We start from the raw sequence: 26,085 nt of genomic DNA, 5'->3' as shown, positions 1-26,085 counted from the left end.
TGTTGAGAGGTCTTCAGGGAGTAAGTGAGACAGGACTTGGGATGGACTGGTTGTAGGAAAGGAAGATGGTGGGTCAAGAGTGTCCCCTGGGTTCTGGCCCCAGAAGGAGGTGCCACTGCGAGCTAGTGATCCCTGGAGAAGGATCCAGTGGATCCCTTGGCTCATCTTGTTTTCACTCCTCACCTCTGTTTCCCCTCCATTCTGCAAATATTGAAGCCATTCCCTTATATAACACCTTTTATCCCAGACTTCCTGTGCTCTGTGCACTCAGCAATTAAGCTTCGGTATGCATGAATTAATTAAAATCCTCTCTCATGTTCAGAGGGGCTGTCCTGAAATATGTGTATTCATACAGCTCTCCCTCCTTCCTGGGCTGGTCCCCTTGGCCAACAGGGGGTGGGGGAGAGCCTCTGCTTTCCCATAGGCACAGAGCTGCATGGGTCTGTCTGTTGCACCTGTGAGCACACTTTGATTTCATGTTTAGAGAAGTTAATGACTTGTAAATTGCTCTTGACTGTAGAGCTGGAAATAGAACGCACGAAGGATCCCTGAGCACTTGCATAGATAGGAGGATAGAGACACCAGACCCAAGGTGGATCGCTAAAGCGGTAGTTTGCTGGCTGTTTTCCTTCCCATTCCTGGACAGCCACTCGGTGGTGTCAGAACATTCCTCACAAGGATGCCAACCTCCAGATGAAACCCCATGTTGCTTTGAGATCATGTCTTCTGCCCATTCCCACCGGATGACGCTTGTCACCTTTTCTCCTGCCCCCATCCAGGTAATTCTCTGATGTGACGGCTGAGACATGAGATCTTCAGCCTCCAGGCTCTCCAGTTTTTCGTCAAGAGATTCACTATGGAATCGGTGAGTGGCCATAGTCCATCCTGTCTAGAGAGCCCAGCCTGGGAAATGCAGAGGGATTATTTGGGGGGCGGGGGAGGGGTTGAAATTCAAAATTTGATCAAACTGCAGACTAGAAGCTGACAAAGACATTGTGGGTGTGAATATTAGTGGCAAACCAACATGTGGCATTTGTAGGGTTGTAGACTTCTCAAAGTGCTTCCTGTTGTCACATCACCTGTGTCCTTTGGGCAGAAGGCAAGGTGGCAGGGGGGTGGTTTCAGAATGAAGTCAGGAATAGCAACGAAGATGACACCATCCACAGTAGGTGCTGTTTTAGCTGAGCGACTCTTAGAAACAGGATCTCATTCAGTCCAAGTAACAATCCCATGGAGGGATTACTACATTCATTGTACAGGTAAAGATCATACCCAGCTGCATTTGAAGTCTGTTTTACCTGATTCCAGATCTCCTGCCTTTTCCCTCTATGCCATGTTCCTTCTTGGTGGAGGTATAATTTGCCCCGTTTTGCAGCTGGGAATACTGAGGCCTGGGATAAGGGCGTGTGATAGAGTCCATGCAGTCTGACCTCAATGGGTGGGGGTTTGTGTTAGAGGATGTTGAAAATTAGACTGGACCAGAAGATGAGAGAAAAGTCAGTGAGTCTGAGAATCTTAAACTTGTCAGCGTAACTTGACCTAGGGTCAGTCTGCTGTGACTGGGGTTTCCCAGAAATCAGCTTCGTGTAGTGGAAAGAGCATGGGTGCTGGAGGGAGTGATAGAATTCTGGCCTTGCCACCAGCTTGCTGTGTGACCTCAGGCAAGTCACTGACCTTCTCTGTTTCTTCCATTTTCCTATCTCTGAAAGGGAAATCCCAATATTTATGTTTTATATTTTTGTGTGCAGCCTAGAAAAAAATTGAAAATAAATTGTCTTGTGTAAAGGAGGCACCTATAGAGCATTGTAATTATTTCAGGTTTTAGGATAGAAATTGTTTTGAAGTATCATTAGACCAGCGAAAGTGTACTGAATGAATGGGAGAGGCTGGAGGTAGGGAAGCCAACCCAAGAGGCTTTGATGTGATCCAACATGAACCAACAAGGAACTGTTACTACCTTTGGGATAAATGAGACTTTGTATGATTATTTTCCTAGTTTGTCTGTTAGAAGAATACCCAAAGTCATGTTTTATTTTGTTTTGTTTTTTAAGTCATAAGTCCAACACAAAAGTCATAGTTTTGTGGGTGTCTTTTTTTTGGGGTGACATTAATTATAATTGTAAAACCCAGTGCATTATTTAGAATTACATTTTGCTCTGGATGATGTAAAATTTAAATGAACATTGGCTTAAAGAAAATAGAGGTATATTTCTCTCTTAACCTGAATGTTCAGACACAAGTCATACAGGCCTGCCACAGCAGTCTCTGGGAGACCCAGGCACTCGCTCTTGTTTCTCTGCCATGTAGGCCTCCAATCCCAAGTCACCTCATGGTCCAGTGTAGCTGCTGCTGCTCCAGCCATCACATCTACCAGCAGAAAGAAGGCAGGAAAAGAAGAAAGGCAGGCTACCTCCCTTTAAGGATACTTCTGGGTATTGCACCTGCTGTTTCTACTTCTGTAGGCCAGAATTTAGCCTATGCACAGCTACAAGAAGGCTGAAAAATGTGGTCTTTATTCTATGAGACCATGTGCTTACCAAAATTCAGAGTTGTTCTTATAGACAAGGAAGAGAGCAGATAATGGAGGACAAACCTTGCTTTGCCAAGCAAGGAGTTCCTGGAAAATTGTTTTTAAGGGGAGGGGCTCTGTGGCCAGGCGGCTGATGTTTGACCCCCAGATCCATGCCCCGTAGTTGCACGACCTCAGGAAAACTACATTTGTGGGCCTCAGTAAAGTGGCATTTTGTACATCCCTGTAAGGGTTGCCTTAAGCATTAGATCAGTTAAGGTAGAGCCTTAACTTAGGACATGATAAGTGTTAAGTGTTAGCCCTTCCCACTCTGATTGCTTCTGCTATCAAAGTACTATTTCTCTCACCACCACGACCACGTCTGCTGTTACGACTACCTATCTGGACTAGTTCTACTGCTGTACTTCCATGACTATGGCTGCTATATTGTACCACTGGATTTTGCCAGGCACTGCACACACACTTAAAAAATGCAATCCTCACAGAATGGCAAGTGTTCTTTTCCCAAGGTGAAGAGTCAGCGAGGCTAGGTAACTTGTCAGGGCTCCTGCCGCTGGCAGGTTAAAGGCTTTCCATCTGGGAGGGGGGTCGTGATGGGAAGGGAGCACAAGGCCCCTGCTAGGGTTCTGAAGTGTTCTGTCCCCCAGTCTAGAAGCTGGTGACACAGGTGTAAACATTCCTTCAGTGGCACACCTATGACTCTGATCATTTTATGTATTTATACTCTATTTCAATTAGAACACATCAAAGCTTGTGCTTTCTTCACTGTAGCATGAGGTCCACCACCTTTGTTTCTTTGTATTTGTTTGTTGGCTGGTTGGCTCTTTCGTATAACATGTGGATCAGTTGCTTGTGACTTTGGTGGAAGGACCTGGGCCAGGGGGCTTGGGTTACAAAGGTGCAGGCAGCAGGCACAACCGGTCCTCATGGGGCTTTCCACTCAGAGGAAAAGGAAAGAGGCAGATCCCATACAGATCGACAGCCACAGGGTTAGGCTGAGGGCGGGAATATCTGGGACCCCAGGACGGGGCATATCAGCTAATCCATGCAGGTCTGTGCTGCCAACAGAACGTAGCTGCCCATCTCAACAGACTCCTTTGATGGGGAGAAGGGATCCAGCATCCCTGGGTTCGCTGATCGCATGAGGGCTCCATCTGAAAACAGAAAGCCCTCACTGCGTTCCCGGCTACCCAGCACTGAGAAGGGGTCAGCTCTCCTTCTTCACGGAGCAGATAAGAGTTGGAGCTTGGAGTTTAGTACATACGAAGGGGAACCCACAAGGACCAGAGACTTTCTTCATGTATTGAGACATAAGTCCAGGGACCTCCTGCTTGGTTTGTCTGGTTATTAATACAAATGTAGGTGCTAACAAATGAGTGGAATCACACCTCACCACAGGGCAGTTACCGCCCCTGGGAAAGCTCAAGTCCAGGGGAAAAAAGGACAATGTGCTTCCTCTTTTTCCACCCCAAGTACTACCAGGACAGCACCCGGAAGTGGAATTGAATTCTGAGTAGAAATCAGCCGGCCTTATTTCCAGGGTTTTTGTCCATGTGTAGAAACTAACCAACGGAAACTCTAGACCCTCCTAAACCAAGCCCTGGAGAAACCTCTGACAACCCCATTCCCCCACCCCTGCCTTTGCTTTTCCAAAGGGTCAAGGCAGATGCCCCGTTATTATCATGCCGCCAGCTGTCACCCAAATTGAATTTCCCTGAGCCCAGCTGATGTCCCTTTTTGGCCACAGGGCAGGGGTCAGGAATGAAGGCTGTGCATGGACGGGAAGTGTGTCCCTTGGGCTGAACGCAGAGGCGCTGACCTCTTAACTCTGCCCTGCATTTCTTACATTGTTGGAAGGGTTGGAAAGCCTGATGATTTCTGGATGTAAAAGAAAGAGAAATGCATTTCAGAACAACAGCCTTCGAGTTCCCTGTGAAAGTCCCACTGGTAGCATTGTGGCTGCTTGAACATCTCCGGGTGATTTCACGGCCTTGGCCATTCCTCGGTTAGATGCGTAAAGGGAGGAAGGAGTCACCTGGACGAGGATTGGGAAATGGTGTTTCTGGTCTTGAATCTCACCCCCCCCTTCCCTTTTTTTCTTCCGTCCTTCAGAATTTATTGGGCAGCTACTGTGTGCCAGGCTGTAGGCTGAATCCTGGGGACACAGGTCGATAAGACCCACTGGAAAGCCTTCCTGAGCTTATCATTTGTTCATTTAAAGAAGTTCATTCATTCTATAAAATTCATTGAGCACCTTATTTGCTCTGGTCTCCTAATAGCAATAAAAGACACTGTCCCTTCTCCTACTGAGTTTATACCTCCTTAATTTTTTCGCTTGCTCACTCAGCAAGCACATTCTGAGCACCTACAGTGTGCCAAGGACAGGTGGTTGCTGGGATACCAAGACGAACAAAACGTAGCTTCTGTCTTGCTAGACCCGAAAGGCTAGACAATGTCGCGTTCCTCCCTATGGCTTCTGTCACAAAGTACTCCTGGTCTGGCGATTAAAACAGTGGAAACGCGTTGTTTCACTATTCTGGAGGCTGGAAGTCTGAGATCAAGGTGTCGCCAGGGCTGCACCGTCTTTGACACCTGAAGGCGGCATCTCCCCTTGCCTCTTCTCAACTCCTGGAATTTGCTGGCACTGCTTGCTGTCCCTTGCTATAGCCTCAGGTCTGCACTGCTTGCTGTCCCTTGCTGTAGCCTCAGGTCTACACTGCTTGCTGTCCCTTGGCTTGTAGCCTCAGCCTCTGGTCTCCACTTCTCTTGTCAAGCAGCCTTTCCCCTGTGTCTCTCTTCTTTCTTATGAGGACACCAGTCATATTGGAATAAGGGCCTGCCCTACTCCAGTGTGACCTCATCATAATTTACATCTTAACTGTATCTGCAAAGACCCAAAGAAACTCACATTCATGGGGACCTGACTCCTGGATGTCGACATTGGGTGGGGGAGGTACACAGTTCAACTTATAATGCGTCTACATAGTGACGCAGAGCACCGACAAGGGGACCTGGAGTAAGTGTCATTATCTTCCCCTTCTTCACTCTCTCTCGGCATCCAGAGGGTGGGAGCCCTGCAGTCAGCAAGGCTGTATTCCTCGGAGCCAGCGATTTTGGATTTTGTGCCAGGAAGCGAAGCCGACCTTTTCATTGTACACTTACAGGGAGAGGCTTGTGTGGTCCCAGGGGATGGGCAGGTCTCCTTCCTGCCACTCTCATTTGTTTTTGCTTCTTGGGGTGACTGATGAAGGAATCACGGGGACACCTGCCTTGACCTGAAGGCATGGCCTGATGGTGAGAACTGTGAGTTCCTAACCCGGCTCTGCTCTTGCTGGTTTTCTGAGCCTGGGAACATTTCTCCACCTTTCTCTGCCTCAGGCGTCCCATCTAAACCTCACCCTGGGGGATCTTGTGAGGACCAGGTGGGATCAAATCTGCCAAGTGTTCCGCAAGAGCACCTGGCCCTTAGGGGCCATTTGGTGCACGTGCGTGGGGACTATGCCGAGACACATAGCATCTCCCTGAGAGAGGACTTGCCCAGGTCATTTCAGCACATGTCCGTGGAGACTTTTGGTTAGTATTTAACATCATTCCTCCGAACATTTCCCTATAACCTTTCCAAATATGGAAAATACGCCCTTGCACAAAGGTGTACATTTAAAATGGTGAACAGTTGCAAACAAGACAAAAAACCTGCCCTACAATGAGAAATGAATGAACATATTAGGGCAAAATGATGGAAAAAATTAGGATAAAACACTGAAAATGTAGCCGTTAAAAAGATCATGATCACTTTTCTAAAGTTAGGAGATGGCTTATAATCTAAATGTCATGTAAAAATTTTTTTTTACTTTTGAGGCAGTGAGTTAATTTCTCTGCTTGGGTTTCCTCCTCTGTGAGTTGGAGACCATTCACAGTACTGTCTTCAGACATGGGGTTGAGAATTCAGTGGGATCACATAGAGGGAGCCTGTGATGAGCACCTGGCATATGTTAGGTACCCGCCAACTGCTAATTGTTGTTTTTATTTATCATTTGCTTTAAATCATGTGCAAAACACTCCTAGTGAAATATTTAGAATTGGTAACACAGATGAAACATACACGTTTTCCCTTCTAGATACTTATAGAGGGGCCACATTCTGTTGGTCGCTTAGCCGATGTGGGGCAGCGTCTAGATCAAACACTCTTAGGATGCAGAGCAGTAGGTCTCAGTCTCGGACTGTGCTCAGAAACCCTTGTGAGGGCTTTTAAAAGAATACAGATGCTTGGAGATGCTGACAAGAGATGTGTGGTAGATCCGGGGCATCTGCAATCTTAAAAGTTCCACAAGTGATTTTGATTCTTAGGATTGAGATAAGGCACAGTCACACACACACACACACACACACACACACACACCCCGCCAAGGAGTTTGCAAACCAGATGCAAAGATGGGACTAGCAGACTCATTAAAAGATAAAGCATAATAGGGCGCCTGGGTGGCTTGGTGGGTTGAGCCACTGCCTTCGGCTCAGGTTATGATCTCGGAGTTCTGGGATCGAGTCCCGCATTGGGCTCTCTGCTCGGCAGGGAGCCTGCTTCCTCCTCCTCTCTCTCTCTCTCTCTCTCCTCTCTCTCTTTCTCTCTCTCTGTGCCTACTTGTCATCTCTCTCTGTTAAATAAATAAAATCTTAAAAAAAAAAAAAAGATAAAGCACAATATAAGGCTAATGTAAGTTCTGCAGAATGGGGCTCCCAGCTCTGGTTCCCCTGCAGAACCCTGTAAAAATAAAGCCCTCCCGAGATGTATGGAATCAGAACCTCGTGGGGTGAAGTCTTTGCAGAAAGTTCTGATGATCAGCTAGGTGCAGAGCTATTGGTGAGGACTCTGAGTGGTCGAACAATTCGACCCCCCTCCAGAGGGTCCCTTTTGGCCTGGGACTGTCACATAAGGCCCCTGTGAGGAGGTGTGATTGCAGGTCAGGCTTTTGACCACGCCTTTGTGTCTTACCTTTGTATTCCCTCCCCCTGAGGAGCCCCACCCAGACTGTGAACCTCCAAAGCCCTTTTTACTAAGCCATGAGGCAGATGTGTTTCCTCTGGCTGGTACTGGTGAATGCTTTAAAATACATGCATATGTATTATATAAATTTATTTAAGGGGCGCCTGGGTGGCTCATTTGGTTCACTCAGGTCATAGTCTCGGGGTCCTGGGATTGTGCCTTGCTTCAGACTCCCTGCTCGGTGGGGAGACTGCTTCTCTCTCTGCTTTTGCCCCTCCCCCTGCTTGTGCTCTCTCTTGCTTGCTCTCTCTCTAAGTGAATAGGTAAAATCTTTTTAGAATTTTTATTTAAAATATTTTTACTTATGCTGAAATGCATATGATATAATATTTATCATCTTAATGATATTTTTAAAAATATTTTTAAAATTTATTTATTTAGAGAGAGCGCGTGTGAGTTGGGGGAGGGGCACATGGAGAGAGAGAGAAAGAGAATCCCAAGCAGGCTTCACACTGATCATGGAGCCTGATGTGGGACTCGATCCCAGGATCCTGAGATCATGACCTGAGCTGAAATCAAGAGTTGACCACTTAGGGGAGCCTGGGTAGCTCAGTCATTAAGTATCTGCCTTTGGCTCAGGTCATGATCCCAGCATCCTGGGATAGAGCCCCATATCGGGATCCCTGCTCAGCGGGGAGCCTGCTTCTCCTCTCCAGCTCCCCTGTGCTTGTGTTTCCTTCTTCTCACTATCTCTCTCTGTTATAAATAAATAAAAATCTTTAAATTATTTACTGTCATAAATAAATAAAAATCTTTAAATTGGTTAAATTACTTGACTGACTGAGCCACTGAGCCCCCCCATCTTAATGGTTGTTACGTGGTGTTAAATATCTATATGTTGTTGGGCAACCATCACTACCATCCATCTCCAGAACTCTTTTTCTCTGGCACAACTGAAACCCTGCCCCCATGAAATAACAATTCCCCACGTCCCTTCTCCCCCAGCCCCTGGCAGCCACTATTGTATTTTCTGTCTCCATGAATTGGACTACTTGAGGTACCCCCTAAAAATGGAGTCTTAATGGTATTGTTCTTTTTGTGACTGGTTTATCATCGCATAGTGTCTTCAAGATTCATCCATGTCGTAGGATATGTCACACTCTCTTCCTTTTTGAGGTTGGCTGATACTCCATTGTCAAGGGGTACCACAGTTTGCTCATCCACTCACCCACGGGTGGACACTTAGGTTGCTCCCATCTTTTTTTTTTTTTTTAAAGATTTTATTTATTTATTTGACAGAGAGAGAGAAATCACAAGTAGGCAGAGAGACAGGCAGAAAGAGAGGGGGAAGTAGGTTCCCTGCTGAGCAGAGAGCCCGATGCGGGGCTCGATCCCAGGACCCTGAGATCATGACCTAAGCGGAAGGCAGAGGCTTTAACCCACTGATCCACCCAGGCGCCCCATGCTCCCATCCTTTGACTCTTGTGAGTCACGCTGCTGTGAATATGTGTGTACAAATATCTCTTCAGGACCCTGCTTTCAAATCTTTTGGGTATAACATACCCCACAGTGGAATTGCCAGATCCCGTGGTAACTTTTTAGGTTTCTCTCTTTTGAGGCCTTGCCATACTATTTTCCACAACTACACCATTTTACACTTCTATGCACAGTGCACAAGGATTCGCATTTCTCCGCCTCTTTGCCAACACTTGTCATCCTCTGTTGTTGTAATAGTTGCCATCCTAATGGATGGGCTAGTGAATGCTTTTAGCAAGGACAAATCATTGTCAGCTTCATATTTCATTTATGTTATGTGGGCCAATTAAGCAATTCCCAAGCATTTATTTAAGCCCAAGGCCCTGAGTATACAGACCTAAATAATACATGCATGGTCCTTGCCTTCTTAGGCTCTCGGAGTGTGTCAGGGGAAATAGATACATGGCAGGTAATTTCTGTCCAGTATGGGAGGTGTGATACTGTATCCTTAGGTAGCATATGATGCCTTGAATACAGTCAGGAATGGTACTAAATGAGGGCTGAATGTGGCATCTCGCTGTCAAACACGTGAGGTACATTATTCAAGCCGACTTAGAAGTCTAGGGGTTTGGGTTGTCCAGCAGAACTTTCCGTAATGATGGATATTCTGCACCTTTGGCGTCCACTAGCCTCATGTGGCTGCTGAGCACTTAAAATGCGCTTAGTGCAACTGAGAGATGGAGTTTTTAAGGTTTACTTAATCTTAATGAATTTATATTTAAATTGAAATTAGTTGAAAGTGGCTAATGGCTCGTGCGTGGGACAGGACAGTAGTAGAGATTCTCACGTGGTTCTCAAACTCGAATATGCACGTGAGTTACCTGGAGATCTGGTGGAGATCTGGTTCAGGAGCAAATTCCCTCCAGTGTTTCTGATTCCTTAAGTTGGTCGTGAGGCCAAGAATTCTGTATTTTAACAACCACCACAGGTGATTCTGATGCAGGTGCCATTTGAGAAATGCCAAGTCTTGCAGTTTTCAGACTTTGTATCCTCAGAATATTTTCTTCATGTGAAAGCTGAAGAGAGGGCTCAGAGAATAAACCACTTGGGAGCAGAGCTGGTCTGGCTTAGGCAGGGCTGGGAGCTGGAGCTCCATGCACGGTCGGCGGGGGGGAGGGCACACTCTACCCTCCCTGGAGGAAGCATCTTTTTTTTTCTTTTTTTAAAGATTTTATTTATTGGGGCTTCTGGGTGGCTCAATGGGTTAAAGCCTCTGCCTTCAGCTCAGGTCATTATCTCAGGGTCCTGGGATCGAGCCCCACATCGGGTTCTCTGCTCAACAGGGAGCCTGCTTCCCCCTCTCTCTCTGCCTGCCTCTCTGCCTACTTGTGATCTCTGTCTGTCAAATGAATAAATAAAATTTTTAAAAAAAGATTTTATTTATTTATTTGCCAGAGAGAGAGAGAGATAAAGAGAGAGAGAGGAAGAGTACAGGCAGAGGGAGAAGCAGGCTCCCTGCTAAGCAAGGAGCCCGATGTGGGGCTCAATCCCAGGACCCTGAGACGAAGGCTGGTGCTTAACTGACATCTGAGCCACCAGGCGTCCCTGGAGGAAGCTTCTTAGAGTGCATTTCACAACCCCTTGTCTAGCACAGCCTCTCAGGTCATTTATCTGAAACCCTGTGAAATGCAGAGTGAGATTTGGTTTTCCAATAACCGTCTGCATGGCAGAACCAATTTAAAACCAGTAGTTCCCTCTGGAAATACCAGTGAAAGCAAAAGCACAATGTCTTCATTCCGGCTACTATAATGAAACTACCACACAGACTGAGGGGCTTCAACAACATTTATTTCTCACACTTACAAAGGCTGGGAAGTCCCAAGATCAAGGTGCTGACAGATTCCAAGCCCAGCTGGGAGCCTCCCTGGTGCAGAGATGGCTCTTTCCATGGCATCCTCCCAAGGAAGAAGGGACCAGGGAACTGTCTGGGGTCTCTTTGATAAGGACACTAATCCTATTCATGAGGGTTCCACCCTTATGACCTAACCTCCTCCCAAAGGTCCCACAGGTTAATTCCATCACATGCGGGGTTAGGATCTCAGCATATGAATTTTGGGGGGATGCAGACACTCAGCCCACAGCACACAATTAATACATTAGCGGGCCAGGGTCTTCCTTGCACGGGACGTCAACCACCCATCTGACACCACATGAGGAATTGTAGAGCATTGAGGAAGAGCATTGCCTCTGACCCGGATATGAATGCCAACGCTGCCCTCGGACTTAGTGGGCGGTCCTAGGCCAGGTCCCGCATCTGCAAATGAGTATAACGGTATCTTCCACGTGAGATCATATAATTGGCCCTTGGAACAGTGTAGGGGTCAGAGACGCTGACTCCTCATGCTGTCAAAATCTGCATATAACTTTAGATTCCTCCCAAAACGTAACTACTGCTAGCCTCCTGTTGAGCCGAGGCCTTACTGATCATATAAATGGGATTAGCATGGATTTTGTAAGTCCCATGTAGTACGTACTGTATGCTTACAATAAAGTAAGCTGGAGAAAAGAAAACGTCAGTAAGAAAAGCATAAGGAAGAGAGAATACACTTACAGTGCTGTTCCGTATTTGTCGGAAAAAAACCCCACGCAGCTCAAACCCGTGTCGCTCAAGGATCAACGGTGCCTGCAAAGCCCACCGCGTGGTATTTAGCGGTCGATCTTAAGAGCAACAGCAGCGGCAGCCGCAAGAATAGCGAACGCTGAGCACTGAACTGGAGCCAGGCAATCCACTCTCTGAAGCGCTTGCTACTTATTAACTCATTTAATCCTTCCAACAACCCAGTGAGGCAGATACTGTGATTTCCATTGTGAAGACGAGGTGACGCTCACGGAGCGTAGGGGGGTTGGTGAAGGCTGTGTTGCTGTGGAATGACAGAGGTGCCCGTCCCGTGCAGGGAGTCTGGCCCTGGAGCCTGGAATTTCGACTTTCTTGTACTCCATCACTGTATCATCTATAGGCTCTAAAGAAAGCCTTTTCAGATGAGGCCCTGCCTCAGTTCTCAAAGCTTCAGAATTACTCTGCACGTCAGCTCAGCTTCCAGAAGGCATTTGCTGTCCCAGCTGGCGACTCCTCCCTCTGAAAACTCTATTTGCTTTGGGCTTCCGTGGCATGGCGCTCACTTGGATTTCTTCCTGTGATTCTGCCCTCTTTCTCAGTCTCTCAGTAGGGTTCTCCTGGCTCCAACCAACCTCACAGGGTTTTCGGAGACCCTCTGTATGCTGACCAATTCTATTCTTCCAAACTCTTCTCCCACTGAACCTGGCCTCTCTGAGTTCCAGACTCGATTACCCCAAATGTCTGATGATATCTCCCTTTGGAAGTATAGCAGGCACCTCAAGATTAATATTCCAACAGGGATTATTTCCACCGACCTTGCACGAGATCATGCTTTGCCTCTGCTTAACACCCCAGTGTCCCTGTCCATTTTACTGAAAACAAAATGCAGATTTCCTTACAAAGGCTCCATTTCCTCAACAGCTTCTCTTGCCACACTCAGCCAGCACTGGCTGGTCTCACGATTCTGCCTCATGGTGTTTCTCTGCCTGCAGGGCTCCTCTCCCCACACCACCCCCGTTCCCCAACCTCCCTGCTCTTCATAAGAGTGACAAGTCTTGTCCTAGAGTCTCAGCTTAAATGCTATTTCCTCAGACACAACTTTCCTCACCACCACATTCTCTCTGGCTGCACCCATAGGTTTTCTTCCTAGCACTGTAGCAACCCAGAATTATTGGTTTACATGGGTGTGTCTGCCACCTCCCCCACCATCAAGACCACCAGCTCTCAGCAATGTTAATGGCTGCTGATCCACTAATGTTATCTCAGTGCCTGGCATAGAGTCTGGCACATAGTAGGTAATCAATAGAAACAGGTGGTTGTTGGGACACTTGGGTGGCTCAGTCGGTTAAGCATCTGCCTCTCGGTTTCAGCTCAGGTCATGATCTCAGGGTTGTGGGATCGAGCCCTACATCAGGCTGTGTGCTGGGCTTAGAATCTGCTCAAGATTCTGTTTCTCCCTCCACTCCTCCCTCCCCCCCTAAAAACAAAAATCGAAACATTATTGTTGAAATCAAATCAATGGCTCCTAAGTCGATCATCAACCTACAAGACCAATTCTAGGCTTCTGACTGGAAGAACCCTTTCACAGTGGAGGTGGTCCTCCTGTGTATACAAGCGATTGCAAATTGGATGGAACCCAGGCTTTTTTGTGGGCTTTGGTCCCTATTTTCACATTTCCTCTCTGATGGGTCATCCATAATGTTAGAACTTGCAAAGATAATCTTAGGGAAAGCAGCCTCGAATACGCAAGTGGTTTGGTTTGGGTTTAAAATGGAAGCTCTGAGCTAATAATGCATTTTACAGTTATGAACAGAGAACAATTTTCTCTGTTAAAAAAGAATGAGAGGTGGAACACTTTGTGTGGGTTACTGCAGTGCCAGAAGCTCTTGAAAGGGGTTCTCTGCAAATATTTGGGGTTTGGTACTTATAAACAGCAGCACAGGTTTTCCTGAACACTGGTAAGCACAGCGAGAACACCCTCGCGTGCAAAGTGGAACGGGGCCCGCCGAGCGGCACTGTGGAGTGAGTGTGTGTGGCTCTGCTCGGTGGTGGAGCTGCAGGTGGAGGCTCGCAAGTCCGTGCAGACAGGTCACTAACACAGCTGGCTGCAGTGACCGTGAGCTCTGCCACGCTCTTCATGGCCACTGTCTTTTCATCAGCGACAAAGTGATGGACTCTTAGATGCCCACGCCACAGACCACGGCCCAGGTGAGCCCACTTCTAGCTGCTTCTCTTGGGTGAGGTCTAGTTGTCAGAAGTTTCCAAACGGTGGGTTTGGTCAGAGAGGATGTTGAGGATGGATTATTACCTGTAATTCTGCAAGTCGTGACCGGTGCTTGTGTGTCTGGGATGTGCCGGGCTTCGGACTCAGACCTTCATGGCGGCTTCATCCTCTCCAGGCCTGGGAAGGGGGGTATGGGCAGGCTGTGCATTAGGTCATGAGGGAATGTGTGTACCGGCACCACCTTGGTTTTGGGTGATGAGAAGCCAGCTCAAACCGGCTTATACCATAAAGGGATTTATTTGCTCCCACCAGAGAGGGGTTAAGGGCTAAAACCTGGCTCTGGGCATAGTTGACTTCAAAGATTTGGTTTCTCTTTTTCCCTCCGCATCACCACTGAATCTCTCCCTGCCTCTGTCATCTGTTAGCGGTGCCTTCCCCTATGCGGGCTTCCTTCTCGAGTTCCACATGTCGCAGCTTCCGGGAGCTGTCCTGTAATTGCCAGCCTAACAACCCTATTTGACAGAGCTTTTCTTCCTAGAAGTTCTAACAGAATCTCTGACTCCATTCCCATCGGTGCAGCTTGGGTTACGTGTCCCAGTTACCTTGGACGGGGTGAGGATGTTCCGACGGGATGGGTCCACTCACCTGACCGTCCAGAGCTGGGGGTGGGGCTGTAAGGTCAGCACCAGGGGATCCGGGAAGGGGGTGGCCTCCCCAGGGGGAACTCGGCATATGATTCCCCAGAAGATACCAGGAAGGCAAACACACAAATGCTCGCATCACTAACCGAGTCCGTGGAGGCGGGGAGAGCAGGCAAGTTCTAGTCAGCGTCCTCAGAGGGTGCCTGAGAGTCTGTGTTCTGCTTTGGCTCCTTTAGATGATCCTCAAGCACAGCAACATCTGGAATCCCTCCAGGCTGTTATTTGTGCGGGTGAGCGCCAGCCTCCTGCGTCTGTCCTCTACTCTCAGCTGCTTTGGTCAGCTTATCCCTGAGCCCCGCCTTTGACCTCCAGCCTCTTCGGAAACGTGGGTCTGGCCTCTGCCCCTGGTGCCTGACACAGCAGCCCCCACGAGAGCAGCCTCTACCTGGCAGGCAGGAGTTTGGTGGGTGGAGAGTTGGATCCAAGGGTCAGGAGATGGGCAGGAGCAGGAGCACATCTGGCAGCAGCGAGGACTTCCTGGGCCCGCATTTGACACTCCAGAGGCCCCTGCCTGTGGCTTCATTGTCCTCAGATAAGCTTCACCCTTCGCCCATCCCCCCTCCCCTGCAGCCCATCTCTGTGCTCATCTCTCTTTGTACTGCAGCCAGATTCGGGCTCTGTTGGGTCCCTAAGGACCTCTATTCTCTCCATTTCTGGGGCCTTCCCAGATGCTGCCCTTGGTGGGGACACTCCCAGCGCTCCCCTCCCTTCTTCGCCCTCTTCCTAGTTAACTCCTGCTCATCCAGGTCCCAGCCCAAAGGGCTCTTCCCCCAGAAAGCCTTCCCTGATGTCTTCTCCCAACTTGGCTGGCTTCATCACAGTGCATCTCTGGGGGACCCTGGGAAACTCCTCCACATTCTTGGTGTGTGTGTGTGTGTGTGTGTGTGTGTGCGCGCGCGTGCGTGTGACCATCTTGCTTTTATTCATTTCAGTCTTTCTCACTAGATTCTAACAGCCATGAGGGTGGAGACCATTCCAGTTTTACTCACCACCATTCATAGCTTCTGGAGCAGTGCCTAGCCCACAGTAGGCGCTTAGTGAGTTTTTATTTATTGAGTGAATGAATGACCGGGCACTGGGGAGCCAGTGAGGGATGTGACATGGGAGAAGATGACTTGCCCAAGTTTCTGGGATACTAACAGGCTCCACCCTCTTGAAAGACCACATCTTTTCACTCCCAATGTCCCGCTTTGCCCACTCTGCCTGGCCCTGCGGCTCTCTGAGTAGCGGCAGAGGGAAGGTGAGAATCATAATGAAGGCTTATCTGCAGACCAGGTTGTAAACCCCATAGCAACGCAGCTTTCCCACTGCCCTCCAGAGTTGTGATTCCCCTTCCTTCTAGCAGGTCGTATGCGTGCATGTTTGTTTTAACCCGAGAAGATCTTCCCTGCAGGTAACGAGGTCATTCCATTTCACCTTCGAGTGTCCCATCTGATTGGAGCCTTTGATGGCTCTTAGATTGTCCTGATCTTATTTGGGAATAAAGCCGCTGGTGGAACCTGGAGGGAGCACATGTCATCTTAGAGGACTCTGGTTCCCTCATCCCAGCGGTTCAAATGAAAAGTCAGGTGAGTTTGACCAATGCCCAAAGGGCGGTCTTCACCGGGGGCTGTGAGAAGGGCAGGTGGCCTGTCCTGGAGTGGAGTTGGGAAACCTGGGTCCTTCTGTGGTCCCCAGATGATGGGGAGATATGGGTAAGTCCTTCCATCTCTCCGGGAGAAATTGGGTCTCTATCAGCTGGGCATCTTTTGGTGGCAAGCAGTGGAACAGAAAGAAAAGCCCATAGCTGGGACTGGCATCAGGCACTAATGGATCCAGGGATGCCTTTGGGGTTGTCTGAACTTGCTCCCTTTATTCTACCGTATTATGCGTAAATGCTAAGAGAGTCTCCTAACAGGGGAGTCCTTGCTATGTGACCTTGAGTAAGCCACTAACCCCTGTGAGCCTCAGTTTCCTCCTGCAGTCAGGATTAAATGAGCCTGCCCTTTAAAGCAGTCAGCGCAGTGCCTGGCACATCATAGGTCCTCTTGGCTCTGCCCTCCTCTCTGCTGGTTTCATTCACAAGCTGGCTTTCTTCTTGCTGGACCCAAATGATTCGGAACTCAAAGCCTCCTGGCTTCTTGTTTACTACAAAGAGAGTTTCTCTTTCCCAAAAGGCAGTCAGTGATGCGGACATGGGTTTCAGGCTCCCCAGCAGCAGGCCCGTGCTACCAGCCCGCAAGAGCGCCTCCTGGTGGCAGGAGCTCAAGGAACCCTTCTGGGGAGAGGTTGGAGAAGCAAACAGCCCGCCTGCCAGGTTGGGGAGGAGGGGGTGAGCACCAGACGGAGGGTGGAATGCTATTTCCAGGGGAAGACTGAAGGAAGAGCCTTGCAAACCCTTGTGGTTTTTTCATTTTCTTTCTTTTTTTTTTTTTTTTTAAGATTTATTTATTTATTTGAGAGAGTATGTGAGCAGAGGGAAGGGGCAGAGACAGAGGGAGAGACTCCTCAAGCAGACTCCCCATTGAACGTGGAGCCCCACTCGAGGCTCGATCCTGGGACCCTGAAATCATGACTTGAGCTAAAAACCAAGAGTCTAGACACTCAACCGACTGAGCCACTCAGGCACCTTGCAAGCTCTTGTTTAGTGAAGAGGGAATCAGAGAGTTAATATGTGTTGGCTTTTCTATGACTGTGACTTTGCACATGCTGTTCCTTCTGCTGGGGATGCTGTGCCCACCCTGCACACTCCCATTCAGCCCCCAAGCCCCTGCTCTTCTGTAGCCACCACCGCTGCCCACCCTCCTGCCCCTGTCCTTGCTTTTCTATTTCGGAGCAAGCCCTGTGGGGTGGCAACACTGTGTCCTGGGAATACAAAAGACAACAAATCACAGTGCTGATGGTCCTTCCTCTCTGCTGTGTCTCCTCTACCCAAGGGCCATTTGTTCATTGATGCCATGAATATTTAAATTAAGCACCATCTCTTTCTTCAGACATTGCTCTAGCTACTGGGGATTCAGCAGATAGTAGGAGGGACAATAAAGTCAATAAATAATAATAATGAAGCAGTTCATTTCTGATGGTGTATAACCTGAGAAAATAAATAAGCGATAGGGTGCCGGGTGGGAGGAGCAACCCCGTGGAGTGTAGCATGAAGGATGGCAAGAAGCAAACAGGAGGTGGAGGTCTGGGTGCTGGAAAGTCCTGGACAGAGGACAGCATGTGCCAGACCCTACAGGAGCAAGTTCCAGGAGTGACAACTGGAAGCGAGGCTGTGGGGTGGGAAGAGAGGTCGAAAGTGTGGAAGGTCGGGTGGGGGGTGGTGGGCAAGGGCTGTGTCCGGTGAGTCATGGAGATCATCGAAGGGGCTTGGATTTTACTCTAAATGCCCTGGGAGGTCATCGTTGCCTGGGAGGTCATCTGGCCCTGGGTCCGTGATCCTCACTGGTGGCGAACCCCGGGTGTCAGTACAGCAGCCACTAGCCCGTGTGGCTACTACCAAGCACTGGAGATGTCCCAGAAGTATAAAACAGACCAGCCTTTAAAGACTTTGAATGAGAAAAAAAGGATGACAACTGTGTCACTGATCATTTTTCTATTGATGTTGGGTTAATCTTTTGGAAAAGTTGGGTTAAATAATTTTTAAAATGAATTTCACCTCTTTTTTGGACTTTTTATTATTATTATTTTTAAGAATTTATTTATTTAGAGTCTGAAAGAGCCAGAGAGAGCACAAGCACAGGGAGCAGCAGGCAGATGGAGTGGGAGAAGCGACTCCCCGCTGAGCAAGGAGCCCAAGGTGGGGGCTGGACCCTGGGATCATGACCTGAGCCAAAGGCAGACGCTTAACTAACTGAGCCACCCGGGTGTGCCCCTCTTTTGACTCTTCATGTGGCGATTAGAAATCTGCAATCGTATGCATGGCCTGTGTTGCATTGTACTTCTGTTGCAGCGCGGTGCCCTAGAAGCACTTCCAGTCATTGCTTTACCTGCCTGGGTTATAATTACCTCCTGACTTACCTGCTTCCCTTCGTGAGGACGGACTGCGTCTGGTCGGCGGTTCTTGCCCTGGCGTGGGGTCCTCAGAAACAGCGTGGACGCTCCACCTGGATCTCCTGGGCACGCCCAGGTTCCCCGGTGCTGAGCACCCAGGGCTGTGCCTCCTGAGGTCCCCTTTGCATGTCAAAGGTGCTGGGAGTTAACATTCCTGGAGCAGCTCTCAGCCCATGAAGGATAGGTGTTGGGGAATAAACATTCCAATTCCCTGCCCTGCAGGTACACAGCTCGGGAGTATGTTCTGTGGCCTTTCCAGAGGTCCCCAGAAGACTGAACCCTGTTGCCCTTGGGGATAATCTGCCCTTTAAGGCACCCAGATTGGCTTCCTTCCCTTCTCTTTCTTACCACCCCATTCAACTACCTGGGACCATTTCTTTACATCTTTGTCTCAGGCTCTGACTGGGTGGGAACCCAGCCTGAGATGTGGGTTGCCCGGCACATCAGGTGCTCAATAGAAGGAGAGGGGTCATCTCTCCGGCACATCGCTGGTGTCGGGCGCAGGGTGTGGGGTGGGGTGGCACAGGAATGGGCTTCCTGGCTGGTCTTCTCCAGCCACTGGACCTCTGAGCCAGAGGGCAAGGAGCAAGGCCACTTGCCGGGCCTGGGGCGTGGTGCCAGGCTAGTTCCGGGTGCCTCCAGCTGCCACACCCAGAGGGACAGATGAATCAGCAGCTGAGTCAGTGAGGACAGTGCTGTCCTACTTCGCCAGTCTGGCAGCGGGGCCTGGGACTGCCTCACAACTGGAGGGTGAAGGGGGGTGTTCAGCCAGTGCCACCAGGAGAGTGTTTATGCAAGTGACTTCTTATTTTCTGCCACTCCTGACCCCGGCCCACTTTCCAGTTCTCCGACACCAGCTGGGTGTCTGAACCTCAGTTCAGTTCTGACATTGTCTGCCTGGTTTATTAGCACAGAGTCCACAGATTAACGGCTCAGTCCCACAAGACTGCTCCCACTTCAGATGCCAGTAGTAAGTCCCAAGGAGACGTCTGACTGTCGTTCAGTCAGGGCTGTTCCGTTGGAAGTTTCCATGATCCCCCCACCCACCCCGCCCCTGCCCCAGGTTCTATAATTTGGTAGAGTCGCTAACTGAACTCAGTATTCCCAGTTTATTATAAAGGTTGCAACTTAGCCAAATGGAAAAGATATGCACAGGACAAGGTTTGGGGCTCCCTGCCCTCCGGCACAGTGATGTGTTCCCTGATCCCCATCCTCTAGGGGTTTTCGTGGAGGTCTCATTACACGGGCATGGTTGATGAAATCATTGGCCACTGGTGACTGAACAGTCTCCAGCGCCTCATCCCTACCTAGAGATCTTTCTGGGATCTTACTACACAGCTAGTAACTATTTAGCCCCCTGCCCACGAGCATCTCGGTAGCATACCAGAGACACCACTGGCACTCTGCAGTTCCAAAGGTGTTAGGAACTCCGTGCCAGGAACTAGGGACCAAAACCAAATGTACTTTCATTATACCACTATGGGCCATAATATCAGAGTCCGGGCGAGGAAATGTGTGGAGACCCATGGCTGGCAAGCTGCCTGGATCGTGGCGTGGTATCTGTTGGCGTGCATTTAGGAAGGTGGGAGCGAGCGAGAAAGATGACAGGCCTTGCCCTACAGAGCCGCTGGTGTTCATCCATTCTTCAGCAAGCAGGTACAGCACTGACCACTTGCTCTTGCTGGGCCTGGCGGCAGGGCCAACACTGTAGCCTGGTTGCACCTTCTCACCATCAAGCCCACCAGCTTCAAAGTTCTCCCTGGCTTTTACAGCAAAGACCAGGTCCTTAGCCTGATAGCCAAGGCTCTCCCTGGTTGCCCTGCCTAGCCCGCTGGCCCCGCAGGCATGCTTTGCTCCCATGGCCACTGAGCTATTTGCACCACCCCAGATCTGCTGTGCCTATCAGGCCTTCACACACTTGGACCTCCTGTTCCCTCTTCTGGACCACCCTTTGTCAGCCGTCCTCCTAGCTATCTGCTCCTCCAAGAGGCAACTCAGCACCACCTCCTCCAGGCAGTCCTCCTGGGTTCTCTCTTTACGAATGCCCTGTTGCTTTTCCATGTCCCCCGTACCCTTCTTTCCTAGCACGTCAGCCATTCAGCAGATACATATTGGGCACTTAACGAAGTTGAAAGGACTGTACAGTTAATTCTAAGGATCCCTGCTTGGTAACAGTCAGCACTGATGAGGTGCCAGATGCAGAGCTAAGCACCCTCCCCCCCTATATCATCTCATTTAATCCTCATGGCTGCCCTATGAAGCAGGCCTTAGCTTTAACCCCATGGTCAGAAGTGGAAGTGAAGATTGAAGAGGGAAACAGAGAGACAGTGAGTAGTGGGGCCGGGACGCACAGCCCAAGCAATCACACCCCAGGGCTTTTGTGCTTCACTGGGAAAAAATAGTGTCTTTTGTTGTTCTGCGTTACACTGCAATTGTCTGTTTACTCTGCCTCCCTGGATCAGTCCAGGTCCCGGCAGGAAGCAGATGGCACACTCAAACTAGGATAATTTGAGCAGAGTTTAATAAAGGACTCATTTGGGAAGTGTGGGCGGTGGGGGGTGGGTAGGGAAACTGCAAGGGATGGTGGGGCACCCCAGGCTCCTATCAAGGGTGAGGGCAGGGCTGCCTCTGGGAAGCAGGAGCCAGAGACTGTGTGCAGAGGACCCTCAGCCAGCATCCGAGAGGCTGGGAGCCGGGAGAGAGGGAGGAACAGCCGTCTCCCTGCATGTCCTTCCCCCACTTGCCTTCTGGACATCCCGCTAGCTGACCCCAGCTGGAGGCCAGAGGGCCGAGGAGGCCTGTGATGCGTTCAGAGCAGATCAGGCCCGTGGAGGCCAGAGGAGGACAGGGAAGGGCAGCAGTCAGGCTTTGTGGACCTGCAGCCACTCTCTGAGTGTAGGGTCCTTATGGGCTGGCTTGGCCTTGATCCTGTGTATGCCCAGGACACCTTGTGCAGAAGATAGCAGGCTAGGTGCTTGGCACATGTGAATAATGAGTGACGGATCTTTATTCAAAAAGGCTGTTTCTGAAGTGTCTGCTTCTCAATCACGTGTGGACTCAGGATTCTGAGTGTGTAGGTGTGTGTTTGTCCCTGTTAGTTCTGAGTGTGTATATGTGTATGAGTTTCCATGTTGTTTCTGAGAGTATGTGTGTCTGTATTACTTCTTCTTCTTCTTCTTCTTCTTCTTCTTCTTCTTCTTCTTCTTCTTTTTTTAAGATTTACTTATTTTTAAAGAGAGCACATGCACGTATGTGCATGGGAGGGGCAGAGGAAGAGAGAATTTCAAGCAGACTCCACGCTGAGTGCAGAGCCTGATGCGGGACTCGATCTCAGGACCTTGAGATCATGACCTGAGCTGAAAGCAAGAGTCAGACACTTCACTAACTGAGCCACCCAGGCATCCCCTCCAGGTTATTTCTGAGTGTGTGTGTGTCTGCATTCTGCCTGTCTGTATTCTCTCTGAGGTTGGTGGTGGGAAGAGAATGGCAAAGTCCTCCCAACTCCGAGACACCGGAGTCTTTTCTTTCAGTGGCTTTCAGGACATTCTTCACACCCCTTTGCCCCATTTGAACTTGGATATGAAAGTGGGAAATGAGACTTTTTTTAAATTTATTTTTTTTTAATTAATTTTATTGTGTCATAATAGTCACCATTCAGTATATCATTAGTTTTTTTTTTTTTTTTAAGATTTTATTTATTTATTTATTTGACAGACAGAGATCACAAGCAGGCAGAGAGGCAGGCAGAGAGAGAGAGGGAAGCAGGCTCCCCGCCGAGCAGAGAGCCCGATGCGGGACTCGATCCCAGGACCCTGAGATCATGACCTGAGCCGAAGGCAGCGGCTTAACCCACTGAGCCACCCAGGCGCCCCATCATTAGTTTTTGATGTAGTGTTCCATGATTCATTGTTTGCATATAACACCCAGTGCTCCGTGCAATCCATGCCTCCTTAATGCCCACCACCAGGCTCACCCATCCCCCCACCACCCTCCCCTCTTAAGCCCTCAGTTTGCTTCCCAGAGTCCATAATAAATATAAGAAGGCAGTGAATGCCTTGCTGACCTCACACAGGCTGCACACAGCCCCAGTCACTGAGATCACTGGGTCTGGGCTCTCAGCCTCTGCCTGGATTCCTGAGGTGTGAGCAGCCAGAGCAGGGCCCCTGCCAGGTCACTGACACCAGCTGTGTGAACCATGGAAGGTGCGGTCACCCGAGACAGGGCACCCCGCCCAGCCTGGCAGCCGTGTTTCCATCCCTCAAACCCAGGAGGCCCTCTCCATGCTTCCAGATTGGATCATCTGAAGAAGCGCCCCCAGCCAGAGAGAGGAGAGAAAAAGAAGTTCCTGAGTTACTATTGGAGGTGCCCTTGGTAGCCCACAGCACTGGGTGCAAGGACTGAAAAGGGAAATATACATCCAAGTTTATTATAATTCTTTTTTTTTTTTTTAAATTTGCGTGTGGTGTGAATGTGTTTGTGTCTCTGAAGAGGAAAGAGGAAAGGGTACATGATCCCCGTCTCTCCAAGGACATGAGGTCAAGAAGAAATTTCTGTCTTCCTATTTGTTTCTCAGACACATCGGCTTGAGTGAGACTGTAGACACCTGATGTTGAAAACCAGTATGGGCTTTGAAGTCCCACAGACCTGCTAGTTAGGACGGGGACCAAGTATTTAACTTCTCTGTGTCTCAGTTTCCTCATTTGTAAAATGGGGGCTCATCTGATATCACAGGGTTCGGTTAGAATTCAAGGAGAAAGAATGGAGGCAAAGCTCTGAGTAATGGTCGTGAGCAATAATGGGTCTTGCCATCCTTTTCGCTCTAGTTTTTGCTGGTAGGACTTAACTAGCCCACTCTTTCTGTTACACTTTGCGAAATCCTCTCCAGTAAAACCAGAGGGAGGAAACCTCATTTCTTTCTGTCTTTTTTGCTTGTATTACTTGTCTTCCTCCTCCTCTGCTCCCCCTCTCCTGTCCTCAGCCATAACCAGAGCCCACTGGGGCCTCTCTTCCCAGCTTCCCAGTGCCCCACCATGGTTCATCCTAGAGGAGCCACCAGCATGCTAACCTGGGAGGTGCATTGTGGCCTGAGGACCGTAGCAGCTAAGACTTTAGAAGCCTGAGGCTAACCACTAGTCAATAACCATAAACTGTCCTTGACATTAGCCTGGGTCCTTTGTACCTGTTGACTCACAAGTGCCTACCAGGGAAGACCTGTAGCTGAGACCAGCAGAATGGAGCCATTAGGAAATAAGGGAAGTAAAAATGCAAGCAGGGGAGGTAAGGCCGCCAGTCCTGGGTTCAGGGAGGCAAAGATCCCAAAGCTGACTCTGCTTAGGGACAGACCCTTGAGGGAGGCCTCAGATGATTCTTTGTAGTAGAGGCCTCTCTTATATTTTGCCTTGAAGGTAGTCCCAGATGCCTTGCAGATGGGGACTCTGTGAACAGTTAAGGGGTAAATCAATGTGGCTCTGTTATCCTCTTTGTATGAAAAGAAGCCAAGATGCCTTTGGCTTCTGCTGTTTTTCAGGGCTGGGGGGTTGGGTACCTCCCATGGAATCCAGACACCCTGGCACAGATGGGGACTCACACTCAGATCAGCTCCACTTTAACATCTGCTCTGCTTCCCCAGCAAGAATAGGCAATGATGAAGCCTATTCGTTGAGTTGGGTAAAACCTGCCATTTATTAAGTCAACAGATATAGGGGTTGTTAAAACCTATTATGCTAAAATTACGTAGCTACAATGAACCGGAGTCTTGACCTGAACTCAGTGCCTTTTGCATTCTAAAGAGCAGACTGTGTTACATGGGACCATGATTCCCAGACTTGGCAGTCTCTGGGGTGGTAATAGGAGGATCTGGACGCAGGTCCAAGGACAAGGACACAGACTATAGCTCCGACCATCCGTGGCGCATCTGTGTCTCTTCTGACTGGTGGTTTCCAATCCTGGTGTGGTTAAAAGAGAAGTGATTCTGGAGTCAAAACTGGATTCAAGTGCAGAGGCAAACACTTAGGAGCTCCCTAGTGGTGGGTAGGTTTCGAAATCTCCATTCAGTTTTGCTCTCTTTCCAGGGTTTTGCTGAAGATGACACGAGAAATACTTGAAAGTGCCAGGTCCCTCGTCTACCACATTATGAGTGTAAACATGTGTGTTTCCTTCCTACTTAAACTGTTCAGCTTCTCCCTACTCAAGTCGGTCGATGGTGGTCCTGTTATGAATACGCATGTGTTGAAATCCACCTTGGCAAAGATCTGCAAGCCCAAGGGACAGAGGTCTGTAGGCCTCCTGATCATGGGACTGTTTTCTGGCCAGAGACTTCGCCCCTTTTAGAATCAGAGAATGTGAAAGGCCGCCTGAGCCAGATTTGTGTGTGTGTATGTGCGTGTGCAAGTGTGTATGTGTGTGTATGCAAGTGAGGATGTGCTTATATTCCATTATATTCCTCAGAGAATAGGGCAAATTATACTATAAAATATATGAACCAATGGAAAGATACATGCATAAAATGTATACAGTTCAGGACCACAGGCAGGCTGGACTATGAAGACTGGAAATGGAAGTCTAGCTGTGTAAATACCATAGGGTCTCAGGGAGTTGTTACTTTGAAACTGCACAGTTCTTCCTGAGCTTTTATCCATGTATTGTTCTGCCATACTTCTTTTTTTTTTTAAGATTTTTTTTATTTTTAATTAATCTCTACACCCAACATGGGGCTCAAACTCAACCCCGAGATCAAGAGTTGCAGGCTCTTCCAACTGAGCCAGACAGGCGCCGCATATCTGCCATCCTTCTATGAACGTTATTATATGTGTCTTTTGATGAACCTATGTATCCATTTCTGTTGGTATATACCTAGGAATGAAACTGCTGACTCATCCTTTTCTTGGATTTTAATTGACATCATCAGAGCAAACAATAATAATAATAGTTTCGTGGAAAACAACAAAGATTCACACACAAAGTAAAACTTCAGCCCTTTGGATTGAATGGACATTTATGGGACTCAGGTGTTGTAGTCTACAATATATTAGCTTATTCAGTATTCACAACAATCTCTGAAGCTGCTGTTATTAGCCCCATTGTAGAGGTAAGGAAAGTTGAGTCTTTCTCCCAGTACGCTACAGCTTATAAATGCTAGTGTCAGGATTTGATTCCGTGTCTTTTGAGTCCTAATCTGTGCTCAGCCTAGCTGCTGCTGTCTTCCGTGACAAATTTGCATTTTCTGTAAAGCCTTTGAGCCCCAAATATTATTTATTTTATGTGTTTTTTTGCTGATCTTATTGAAAGCCCCTCTAAAAGGCCTGCATCTGGCATGGTGCCTAGAATACAGCATCATGTCTCAAAACTCCTCTTGATGACACAGGTTCATCATTTGGAAGAGCACTTTGTATTGAGGCCGGCACCATTTGAGCAGAATGGTTTGCTCTCATTAGCAGGCACACAATGTAGAATTTCTTTTTAGTGGGTATATTAGCAAATTTCCACATTTTTTGGTATTTTTCCCCTTCTTTGTTGTCCCTTCTC

The 26,085-nt window shown here is 48.7% G+C and overlaps 1 protein-coding gene across 2 annotated transcripts in view; it reads left to right on the top strand.

Annotated features, from left to right (window-relative positions):
• The window catches only part of ASAP1 (ArfGAP with SH3 domain, ankyrin repeat and PH domain 1), a 349,235-nt gene that overhangs the window by 35,816 nt on the left and 287,334 nt on the right, over positions 1-26,085 (top strand). For both annotated transcript variants that reach the window (XM_059395173.1, XM_059395172.1), the window contains exon 2: positions 780-865. In XM_059395173.1, the coding sequence (XP_059251156.1) occupies positions 807-865 (59 nt within the window). In that variant the 5' untranslated portion in view covers positions 780-806. The remainder of the gene's footprint in view (positions 1-779; positions 866-26,085) is intronic.

This window comes from Mustela nigripes, chromosome 3 (assembly GCF_022355385.1).
Source record: "Mustela nigripes isolate SB6536 chromosome 3, MUSNIG.SB6536, whole genome shotgun sequence".
Classification (NCBI taxonomy): Eukaryota; Metazoa; Chordata; class Mammalia; order Carnivora; family Mustelidae; genus Mustela; species Mustela nigripes.
This window is presented reverse-complemented; position numbering and strand designations above follow the sequence as displayed.